The sequence below is a fragment of the Alligator sinensis genome, unplaced genomic scaffold, assembly GCF_000455745.1.
Source record: "Alligator sinensis unplaced genomic scaffold, ASM45574v1 scaffold301_2, whole genome shotgun sequence".
Classification (NCBI taxonomy): Eukaryota; Metazoa; Chordata; order Crocodylia; family Alligatoridae; genus Alligator; species Alligator sinensis.
In genome coordinates, this window is record NW_005841874.1 from 81,942 (window position 1) to 94,315 (window position 12,374).

General features: G+C 44.2%; 1 protein-coding gene across 5 annotated transcripts in view; it reads right to left on the bottom strand.

The window, feature by feature from the left end:
* Nucleotides 1-12,097, bottom strand: part of LOC102367744 (cytochrome P450 2J5-like) — a 21,931-nt gene extending 9,834 nt beyond the window's left edge. For 2 of the 5 annotated variants that reach the window (XM_025195864.1, XM_025195852.1), the window contains exons 1-5: nt 11,785-11,888; nt 3,406-3,571; nt 2,607-2,756; nt 1,844-2,004; nt 458-643 (exon numbers count right to left, since the gene is read on the bottom strand). In XM_025195864.1, coding sequence (XP_025051649.1) covers nt 458-643; nt 1,844-2,004; nt 2,607-2,756; nt 3,406-3,571; nt 11,785-11,787 — 666 coding nt within the window. In that variant the 5' untranslated portion in view covers nt 11,788-11,888. Of the gene's footprint in view, nt 1-457; nt 644-1,843; nt 2,005-2,606; nt 2,757-3,405; nt 3,572-6,723; nt 6,770-11,784 lie in introns of those variants that run through there. The other 3 variants (XM_025195857.1, XM_025195861.1, XM_025195866.1) reach the window with 3 other exon arrangements.
* Between the last annotated feature and the right edge of the window lie 277 nt (nt 12,098-12,374).

Consider the following 12,374-nt stretch of genomic DNA (forward strand, 5'->3'; position numbering starts at 1 on the left):
GATCTGAGCGTGGCGGGCAGGGCCAGGGCTGCGCTCTGAGTGGGCAGCAGCGACACTGGAAGCAGGGGTTTTGAGGGGGCTACAGCGAATTTTGGGGTGGCGGAGCAGCACCCCCCCTCCCCCGTCAAACCTTGGCTCTGTCCTGCGGTCACCCCTACCCAGCTGGGCAGTGCTTGTCCCAGTCCCTGTCCCAGCCCCACTCCCTCCCTCACCCACATCCCTTCCCTTCCCCCTCAACAGACTTACCAGCTGGACAGTGCTCTCCAAGCTGCCGGGATGTGCTCCTCGTCATCAACGTTCTGCACTGCGGCTGTGCCATGCATGGACCATTTATCCGCCATATTATCAGCCATATCAGACCAATTTCTGATACAGACCATTTTCTTTATATTGGTGCCAATCCACTATCGGATCAATGTATCAATGCACCTCTACTGTACAGAACACTGTTACTTACTTTCCACATCTGAGAGAGATATGAGTCAATGAAGTCCTGTGGCTTTTCAGGCACCCAGCTGTTCTGGTGAGACCTGATCTCATCCTTTATAAGTCTACGTAGATCCTGCAGGTGGGTTAGTGCCAGCAGTGATCTCATGAACACGGGACTTAGATGCTTCATCAATGATGGGAAAGCATCATAAAGCTGTAGGGGAAAACAGACAAAATTAATGTTGGGAATTCTTGGTTTTGTAACCAAGGCTTGCACTGATTCATTTCAAGAAACAGGGTGTTTACAATGGAATCCTTTTCATGGTCCAGTTAAATTCTTTGTGAAAAGAAGGGGAACACTTGATTGTTTTGACTTTTACCTTATTTTTTGAGATGAGAGAGAGCTGTCAAGGGCTGGAAAGTATACTTTCTGCACCTTGTGCCTTCCTCTAGCAGCTTCCAGATTTTCAGTGTCAGGATCCCTTGCAATAAATCTGTGGTCATAGTCTTAAAATGAAGCCTTGACTGAATTCAAAAACAGGTCACATAACTTACTGAGTTCACTAAATGGGCCATTTTTCACTTATGTCTTGAGCTAGCGCTTCATGGTAAGTGTCACGGTAGAAAACTAGGGTGTATTCGTTTGCTGTGTTCTTCTGAATGGACATCACAGCCCAAGTCTAACATGGTGAGTATAGAACTATTACAGAAACCTTTAAAGCAGTGATTCTCAAACTGCAGACTGCATGCAGCCCAATCAGCACACTTCTGTGGCCCATCTAACACACTCAGAGCTCATTTGAAATGTGCTTGGTAGACATTTGACAGCGTAGAAATGAGAGATATTACAGAATATTGATTTGTATTGCATTAATGTCAGATAACAGATACAAAACATTTTTTAAACGGATACACAGGAAGTCAGTTGCGTGGGTGCGGCTCACGTAACACAGTGAGAGCTGCATGTGTGGCCCACTATGGCAAACAGGCTGAGAACCACCAAAGCAAAAGCAAAAGCAGAAGAGTAGCACAGACAAAAAGTAGCACAGTAAGATCCTGAGTGTGGTCTCCAAGGCAGACCTGATGCTGAAGACCCCCAAGGTAAGCATCAGTCGGGGCTATCCAGAGGAAGCTATTTTAGCACAACCAACATTGATGTGGACAGAGAAAGTCATGAGATTGTTTGGAGGACCCATGCTGAAAAAGAACAAAGCAAGAAAAGTTGAGTGCTGTAACTGAACTTAACAGAAGAATCCTCTCAAGCCAGAAAAGCTGAGTGCTGCCCTTATAGCTCTGTATTTACCCAAGACTTCTTATTCATTAATGTGCAGGGAGTACCTATTTCATGCATTCTCAGTAAGGAATATTCTGGAAAATTAATAGTTACATTTTATTAAAATAATCTCTTACTTACTCGAGGCCAGATGGTGCCTTGGAATTCTGCCATGGCCTGGGATCCCTTGAAGAGTTGCTGGAAGCTGTCATCCTCCGAGGAGAAGCAGTGCCCAAAAAGCACAGCAGCAATCACGTTGTTGATGGAAGAAAGGATGGAGACTGAAGGGTCCATTGGTCTCCCTGAGAACAGAGGAAGGAGCATCATTAGTTCTTTCACAGACTATGTCCCATTGTAGGCCATGAAGTTCCTCTGAGCCGTATTCCCATCTGTTCCTGATTCCAATAGGATCTTGTGAATGTCTGATCTTGCCAAACAAGAATGGGGGTGTTTAAATAGAAAATCACAAGTTGGATAGCGGTATAATAAATGATGGGGACAGCCCTTCACAACAACAGCGACATATCTGGGATAATTTGGAAACCTTTGTCTGTTGCTGTTACCAGCCCAGGCCTCCTTGCCAAAAGTTAAGAGTGAGAGTAATTATAGCCTTGTGGTTTTTCAACCCAACTAGGAAGCTTTCTGTGGTGAAAGTGTTATGAAGACAACAGGTCTTACATGCTTTCATCAGATCCCAGGGGGAAGATGCCTGTACACATTACAGAAACCTACCTTCTCATTTGATACAAGGGAAACTTATTGTCAGCTTCAGTAGAAAAGCCAAGGAGAATAAACCCTGTATCCTTTCACTCACAGTTTGTCAGTCATTTTCTGTACCAGATCTATTAAACTGAATGTGAGATTAATACTTCAGCACATTGCCACATATATATTTATGTTTTACCTTGCTCTCTGGCAAAGGTCTGTACCAGGAGTTGAGCTTGTCCCTGAACCCATTCTTCTAGGGTTTTCTTCCCTAATCCTAGGTTCCGTAATGTCATCAGGCTGAACCGTCTCTGCTGTTTCCAGGTGTGGCCATTAGCAAAAATGATGCCTTGAGCCAACAAAATAAAGAAGGACTGAGATATAATTGTATGAATGGCCTGCTAATAGACAGACTAGAAGAAAGTTAAGATGGTTCCAGGATTCTGTTTTGAGTTGATGAACCTCTTGCTAGTACTTAAATGAGAAATAAGAGACATTTATGCTAATTTAGATTCACATACTTGGTCCTTTTCATGGGAAATAAGTCTGATATCCTTTCCTTTCTCCCTCTCCATTCTGTGGTTTTCACCATTGTCCAGCTAATAAAACTACTTTGCTGTTTTATCTGGGATCATGTTCAGTATACGCTAATTCTTATTGTTTTGTATCTGTGGTTCTTTGTCTATTGGAAAAACCTCTTCAGGTAATTTGATGCGGTGCTATACTCAGTAACTTCTGAAGGAGACCAAATGCCACTTGAGTTACTTAGTGTACACGTAGCCAATGCAGTGGTTTTGTGTACTGAATGCACAATTTGGATCCAACATTTCAAAAGCACATGAAACTATATATATAAAACTTACATATCACTAAAGGGAGTAGCTATGAAGAGGGTGATGCTTTTGATAGATATTCCCATTGAACTAGGGCTTTTCCTCTGAACCATCTCCTCACAAACAGAAGATTTATTTACACACAAAGAAGAAGAAGAAAAGTACCTTGAGGGCCGCCTGTCACATCCCTAAAGAAGGGTGTGATGGGTCGGTCTACAAAGTCTTCTGAGTGGCTGATCAAGGCATCCTTCACTGCTTGGAATCCGTTCAGCACAATTACAGGTGTTTGTCCCAGCCACAGAGTGTACATATTTCCATGCCTCCTAGCCATCTGCCAATGCAGTAATGCACACAGTGAAGTACAGACACAACTACAGGTGGGGCATGCCTTTTTTTCTGAAAATGGATTAATTAGCTGTATCCTGAAGCTGAAGGCCCAGTTTTATTTCTAATCACATAATGGCTTGTTTGCAGTTTGAACATTGCCTTAGAAGGACAGGAAGATAAAATCAATGGTTTCATTCTGATGCCACAGAGTAATAGGGATTTACACAATGTCTCAATGAAATCTTTGGGTTTTTCTAATCTTGTCATTAATAACTCATTTTACGTATGCTTCCAAAGGGTGCTAAGACAAACCTTTCAATACCTCAAGCTAGAAAATAAGCATGACTTTTCCCTCTTCACTTGTATTATCTTGGAGAATTGATAGACTCTTAGGCAAGACAGTCAGTAGATAATCTCCTATTTACAATTTTTCTTAAACCCTATAGCAACTTTTGTCAGTGTATCAGTAAGCATCATTATTGATAGCAGTGCAAACTTGGAAAACCTAGTTGTTATGAATGGTTTTGGCCATCGGAGGGTAGTATTAGGTTGCATTTGTATCTTGTATTGCTCTATCCTAGTGTATATTATTAACAGGGATCCTGGTTTTCCCTGATAAAAAAAATTGCAAATTCTCTAATTAAAAACCCCAAAGCTGCGATTAAAGTGAAAGGCCACTGTATATATAGGTATCAGTTGAACACAATGTTTTATTGATATATTTACAGGTTTAAAGTAATTTGGAAGCCTACCAATACCTCAATCACGATAATAAAATAAATTCTAAATACCTATAAATTTTGCTTTTGATTTTGGATTTTTTTAATGGAAAATCAAAGCTCCTCCTGCCCCCTTAGCTCACAGAATGCAGGTCCAGGACTCTGACTCCCAAGCCATAGCCTCGCTAGCCCTGCTGGTGCCCTTCACCCCCCCTTAAAGGGGGAGCTTGGCAACATGTTTTAATTAGCCTTTTCGAAAGTAATCATTGATTTTGGGTGTCTCATTTCAGGTGCTTTGGGTCTGATATTGTTGAGGGGTGCTGAGCTGCTGCAGATCCTGCTGGTTTCAGTTGGAGTTTTGATTCTCATTCCATCTGCAAATTAGGTGCATCCTCCATGATTCAGAGATGGGCAACCAAAAATTGAGACAGCTATAAAAATTAGGCTTGTGCGAAGCGGCTAGTATTCGCTTTGGATTCGGCCAGTTTGGGGAACAGTGATTTGAATTGGGGACAGTGATTTGAATTGGTGATTCAGATCACTGTCCCGAATCGATTCAGCCGAATCTGATTTGGAGATTCGGCTGCTGCCCCCCACTGCCCTACGCTGTGTGAGGGGGTTCTGCACAAGCCCCCCGACACCCCCCCCACTGTCCTAGGTCCCCATCCATGGCTGCCCTACCCATCCCAGCTCCAGCCCTTTAAGAAAAAACCCCGCAAGAACCCCAAACTCACCGGTTCCTGCCTGGCGGGGGGGTGATTCCCTCTGCCCCGTGCCACGTTGGGGGCTCTACCCCGAGGCCGCTGCAGGAGTGGTGAGTCCTGGGGTTTTTCTTGTTTTGTTTTTTTTCTTAAAGGGCCGGAGCTGGGGCAGGTAGGGCAGTTATAGTGGGGGCTGGGGGAGCGGGAAGGAGGGGGGGCTGGATGGCTCATGGCAGAGCCCCCCATGCAGCATGGGGCAGTGGGGAGCAGGGGGTATGGCCCCCCCTGCCTGGCAGCACCTGGTGAGTGGGACTCCCCCCATGGTCCCCTCTCCCCTTCAGCCCCTGCCTCCCCCGCCTCCACTTACCAGCTCAGAGTCCAGCTGCAGCTCCTGACTGCAGCGGGTAGGGACTGCCTGAATCGTCAAAGCTCTCTGAATCTTTTCTGAAGATTCAGAGAGCTTCAAATCGATTCAGACCTTTTTATTGGTCCCCTGATTCGATTCGGATTTGGAGATTCAGCCACTGAATCGGGCTGAATCTCCTCCTAGTCTAATCAGCACCTGAAGCTTTGCACAGCCCTAATAAAAATCAGTGGCTACTTTTAAACTCTGACATTGGCTCCTGAGAAAGGAGCAATAACTTATTGCCTATGAAGAAGAAGAAAAAACTTGGATAAAGCTAGTTCCTAAAATAAACCATTCAGGGCATAAAAACATAAAAATAGTATCTGAATAAAAGATTTCGGGATGGTTTGTTAAGAGATTTGCCCTTTTTTTTTAATGTCTGTAGCACATGGGCAGGATATGATGGTAGCTTGACACGTGGCACATACGTTCCTCTGTTTCTGTGGAACGTTCAGAGATGCATTTGATAAAATCTGAATGTGTGTTTTTGGCATATGTCCTGTATTTGTAAGGTTATTTCTTAAAAGTCTGCCAGCATTTTCCTGATGCATGCTTGCACAGCTTTGCAACATTCATAGGCAGAACTGTGCTGAGTGTCTGTACGTGTGTGTAGTAACAGCAACAACAGATCCATACACAAACTGCCCTCCCTCCCCCCCAGATGGATTTAGATAGCTCCCCTTTACAAAGTAGAATTCTTACATTGTGTCTTTTACCCAGTGCCTTTAAAGATATTAATTTTATATCAGATACAAGGATTTCCTTGTGTGCACAAGCTTACATTCATAGATATTCTCGACACTTAAAAAAGTCCAAGCTTGGAAATTCTGCTTTGATCACTACTGTATAAATATGGTCCCTCTAAATTCATCACATGTGCTCTGTCACAGCCGCTGGAGTCCACAACAAAAGTACTGTTTCTACTTCTCCCTTTATCTGATTACATAAAGAGTCTGGCCCTTCTTACTGCTCTTGGAGATATAGGTGCAGATCATATATACTCCTTCTTTGCTAGTGTCTCTAGTGGGTTATGGAATAGAGAAAATCCCACACAATTTACTGATTCATTTAATGCACTGACTGGGGAAATTTTTAGCTACTTGCACAATTTCACAATGTTTACACACTTAATTCATACAACACAATTTTATTTTAAAATTCTTTGCTACGCATATAACACTGCTTAGCTTTAAGATATACCACAAACATTAAGAACACAATAATTACATATATTAGAAACAATGCTCCAAATGCACTTCCTTAAAATAATTACAATTATAACTAAAAGTTAAATTTGAATCAATACTATTATTTTTCATAATATACTTACAATCCTAGAATTCCAAGAAGCCAAACACCTAAATATGGTTTCATTCCTCAGTAGTACAATTTAATGGGTTGGCCTCAGTAGTACCGTTCAATGGGCTGGCCTCAATACTGATAGGACTAAGTCTCCTTTCTTCAGTCCCTTTCGGGTGCTCCGCGGCTTCAGCGTGAACTAAGAGATTCGTGTTCACGGAGAGGGTGGTTCAGGTGATCAGTCTGATCCGGCCTACACTTGCGATTCTTCCTTCGTTGTTCTGCAAGTGAGGTTACCTCCAAATTGGGACAATAGGTTACAGTTTTTATTGAGTGAGTTGCCACCTTGGGCCCCTCCTACCCAAACCTGTCACTACTCCCAAATTTGGGCTCAGATCTTACTTAACAGATTTCTGCTGGGTTCAGTTTCTTTTGTTGAATTTAGTTATTTTGGGGGATTTCCTTTCTTTCCAATCTTTTCAAAGGCTCCTAGGGTTTGATTTCTCGGAATGTGGGATGTTTGCTTAAGGGTTGTTTTTAGTTTAACCTTGTTAAAGGCCTCTAAAGATAAAATTCAAAAGTTAAGACTTTGAGCAAAGCCTGAACCTTCCGCACATAGGCCAAAACAATGGCCTAGATAAGAAGATGAATCTTGCCTTTTTCTAAACTGGCTAATGGGCAACTATTACAAACATTCAAATATTACATTCAATATGACAGCTAGGTTCTACACAACATCTACCTTAAACCCCTAGAACCAGTAAGACAAGCCAGGGTGGTTCTTCTTCCTTACCTGCCACCACAAGGCATTGTACTTATGCAAGATCTTGCTATGCCGTGCTATAAGCTTCCTCCCCACTCCCATCACTGTCTGAACTTAGATCTTGGCACTATTGAGCACAGATACCACTCTACAGGCATTTAGCAGTCCAACACCACCACTCTAGCCAGCTGTCTGTCTTATATCCCTCTCTAGTACAAGTCATGACAGGACAAGCTAGACACTGGAAAATTCAGCCATGAGGTGGTCAGGAGACAACTATATCCAGCACCACACAAGACACAGACTGTTGCTCCACACAAGGTCAAATCAGATGAATACCAGCACCTACTATGTGCTGGTCAATATGAGATCAGTGACTGGCAAGGCATTTACAGTTTGGTTATAGATAAGGTGCCTGAGTTGCTATGCATCTCAGAAACCTGTCTGACCAGTGCTGCAGACCTAGTGGCAACTTACCCTCCCAGCTTGTCCAAGAGCAAAGTTGCACTTGTATAATCTCAGAGTACATTTAAGCAGAGATTGATCAACTGGTGAAAATTCTGGGTGGACCTTCTTATATCAGTTTACAATTTTTCAAAATTTAATTTATGCCCACTAGGAAAAGGTTTCAGCTAAACCAGAATAAGTTACATTTTAAACTGAAATAAGAGCATCCACACAGGAATTTGCCCTGGTTTCACAAAATCCATTTTAAAACACTGCCTCCTACTGAAAAACAGGAAATCTGTTAAATTTCACTACTTCAGAGGTCTCACCAGCAACCTCCAGTTTTCCACACATGCACCGAGGGGGCCACGTCCTCCACTGTGCATTGACATGAGGAATGCAAGCATCCCAGTCTCCTCCCTCTCTCCTCACAATTTTCTGATCTGATTGCTGTCTATTTTAGACAGTTTTTGTCTTCAAGTCACAAGACGCTAATACCATGGTCCATACTCAAGAATTTTGAGAGCTCACCACATTTCAAAACCCCTGGTACTTCTAGAAAAGACAGCCCAGCAAGTAGCTTAGGAGTGAAAGTGTTAATAAAGGTACTTCATTCACACCCTGTCTATTATAGTCACCACAAGCCATTCACATCAGTGTAGCTTTCAGAGAGCTTTTGAGTATAAAAAAGACTAAAGTATCAGCCTTTGCTCGAGGAATTCCTTGAAGAGGAAGTCCTACCTCCCACCACATTAAAGAAGCCATTGCCTGATAATGGTGACTTCATTAATTAGTCCGATGTCAGACTCTCTTTCATCAGCAAGTTAGTAAAGACAGTCTTCGGTGCCACCTGGGAGTGCCAGTCTGCTGGAACCATCTTAGGCTTCTGACTCTGGCTTAGCATAGAAAAAAGCATTTATTGTTCTAGTGCACAGTTTTCTTCTGGTAAAACTGACAAGTAGAAATGTGCTGGAGTTTTTGGCAATACTAGATAACAGTGATCACTAGATACTTCTGTCCTGTCTCTGAAAAACCCAAAAATCAAATAGAAAACACAGCTCAACTGTTATCTCAAATCAAAACCTGAGGGTTATTATGGGCAACTGATCCTCCAATCCTGGAATTCTTAGTCCTTTCCACCATAAGACTCAAATCTGTAAGAAGCCACGGGGTGGAGCTGGTTAGACAACATTGACTGAAATGCCATCAGTACAGATAGTATCCAGCTCTGCATGTCCCTTGTGGCAGATCTAAACAGCACCATCTCCCAGATGTTTTAGCAGAGATCAACACCTGTATGAAGAGCAACTGGATGAAGCTGTACCCTTACAAGATAAAAGTCATGCAAGGAGGAGAATAGCATTTGAAAGAATTATTCTTCTCCATAATATACTCATCTGTAAGAGGCTTCTGCCTGCTCCTTCTAATATATACTTACAGCCTTGGGATCCTATTCGGCTCCTCAGTAGTTCTTCCGCTCTGGCTATTAGGATATCCAAATAATGCCCACTTCCACTTATGCGTAGAAACTGCATCCTATCGTATTGGATCACTGTGAGCATATGTTCTGACTCCCAAATTTGGCTATTGTAACTCTGATCTAGGAATAATCACCTGTAACTGAGTGGCCATGATGGCCCTTCAGCAACCTTCAGCCCTTGTCACTTTTACTTTCTTTGGGCAATCTGCCCTTCTGCTTGTCTGCCATGCCTCGATATAATTATATTGAATATTGATACAATTGATATAGAATTTTAGCTGATTTTTTTAAATGAAATATTCCTATTTTCCCAAGCGGGAAGCAACTGTGACCACCTGAAACCTGAGATCCCGCTCCTGCCTTTGTTTCAAGGTAATTTGTATCATCACAGATCCTCACAGGAGGTGAGAGGCTCCATACCAGCTATGAACTGACTGCCTAAAGGAATTTTCCATCTATTGACTCCTCTGTGAAGTCCTGTGAAATCCTGTGAAATATGAACTTTCATTTCTACCCAGGAGAACTTTTACAATCTTTTCTCCAATGCCTGATGAAGGGTGTTTGTGCCTGAAAGCTTGCAATTAAAGATTTTTTTTTGCAAAAATCTTGTTGGTCTAATAAAAGATATCATCTCTACTACAAGTCCTGATTGATATAATTATGCTTTTAGAAAAAGGGAGGCTGCCCCAGGGTAGGTCCCTGACTCTGCTTCTCACCCTGGCGGGCTCCAGATCTCTGACCTTGGTTCTCACCCCTGTCAGACTCCAGGTCCCTGACCCTGCTTCTCGCCTCTGGTGGACTCCAGATCCCTGACCCCGCTTCTTGCCCCTTGTGGCCTGTGGATCTCTGACTCCAGTTCTCACCCCTGGCAGACTCCAGGTCCCTGACCCTTGTTCTCACTTCTGTCAGACTCAGGGTCCCTGACTCTGATTCTCGCATCTAGCAGACTCCAGGTCCCTGACCCTGGTTCTCGACCCTGGCAAGCTCAGAGTTCCTGACTTTGTCTGCTCTCATCACTCTGTGACTGTGGCCCTACTCCTTGGCCTTGGCTCCTATCTCTCGGGCCCCGGCCCCATTTCTGGGCCAGTTGAGACCTCCACCACCTCTACAGTCTCAGTTCATAAATCACCAATCTTGCCTATCCCACCTCAGGTGTGAGTCAGGAGCTTTGCTGCAGTTCTTCTGTTCAGAAGCTCTTCTTTCCATGGCTCCAGGTCAGACTGCCCGCACAACTCAGGCCTGGGCTTGTATCATGCAAGCCCAGCCCCTTTTGGGTCAAGTGGCTCCCTTGATTGTCCTTTGCCTCACTTGCAGCCTGCTTTCCTTTAAAGTACCAGGAGCACCAAGCTCCCTGCTACATCACCCATCCTGAAAATGTTCCTAGTAAGACAAAACACAGTAGTTCTTCTACTTAGCAGCATAGGTCTCTATGAACATATTGCCCTGATGCTCTGCTTCATAATGGGCCTCCACTGAATGCAGAATCCAGCGGAAGATTTCTGTTTTGATATTGACATCTTTCAGTGGGATCTGCGTGGACTACCTAAGAGATCAGGCTTAGGTTAACATATGCAAGCTGGATATGGCTTCATCTCCCAGTAAAGAAAATAGGGTGAAGCTCCTGTGTGTAAGAGAGAGAGAACTTTCATGGGAGCTAGACTTACAATAGGGAAATTGCTTCTGCCAAGTCAAGAATGACCATGAATGTCATGGATTCATAACTAAGGACAAGACCCATTGATTAAGAACGGAAGAAATGCCATACTGAGTCAGATTGACAGTCCATCATCTTGTTTCTGGCAGTGGCAGTAGTTGCTTTAGAGTAGGAGTAGCAAACCTACAGAACAGGTGTTACAAGTGGCATAGGTGGTACACTGCAGATTGGGTAGGTAACAAGTAGTACAGCAGCAGATAGGGCAGGACGCAGAAAGCAGAGCAGCAGATTTGGCAGGGAAAGGGGATCACTGGCACTAGAGAAGAATGTGCGGCTAATCTAGCGTGCCTGCCAAAAAGATTGCCCCCCGCTGTAAAGGAAGAGTATTTGTACAGGACATGTCCAGTGTAATGCATCCTCTGTCCTTCCTCCCGTGGCATCCACTACCATCAGTTTAGGGATGTCACAGGATAAATCCCTGCCTGCCTATTTAATAACTATTAATGGATGTGTCCTTAATGGGCCTGTCCTCCAAGGACATTCATCTAACCCCTTTTTGAACCTGGTTATACACTTTTACTGTCCTTCCATGATTCCTCACTTACATTGCAAATAAATACCTTTTAAGCATATAATTAAAAACATAAAACAAAAAACTAGGGCTGTCAGTTAATTGTAGTTAACTTATGCAATTAACGCAAAAACAAATTAATATGTTATTTTTTTTAATTGCATTAATCACACACACCATTTTGACCAGTGGAGTGGACCAGCTTCAGACCAGCTGGAACCCACGTACACATCCCGCTCCTGGCCCACCCCGTGCCTGCTCCAGACTCACCTGCCCACGCTGAGCAGCAGTGGCAGTGGCAGCAGCCACGTAGAAGCTGCTACTTGGCACAGGGGAAAAGTGGTCCCTCCCCCTCACTGCTACCGGGCCCTTCTTGCTGCAGCTGCCCAGAGCTCACACCCAGGATACCCTGCAGCTCTTCTTTGCTGCTGTCACCATCGCTTCTGGGTCACCAAGCAGAGCAGTGTAGAGAGGCCGAAAGGCAGCTGCAGCAAGAAGGGCCCAGCAGTGGTGAGGGGGAGGTGCCGCTTCTCCTTCATGCTGAACAGCAGCTTCTGCCCAGCTGCTGCTGCTGCTCAGCATAGGCACGTGAGCTTGGAGCAGGCATGGGGCAGGCCGGTGTCCGGGCTGTTTGCACAGGTTCCAGCTGGTTTGTTCTGGCCAGGGCATGTCCAGAGTGCATGGCGGGTGGGCCGGTGTCAGGGCTGGGGCTGGGGCTCTGCGCTATTGGTGGGAGCAGGAAGGAACCTCAGAGTGCACGGGTGTGG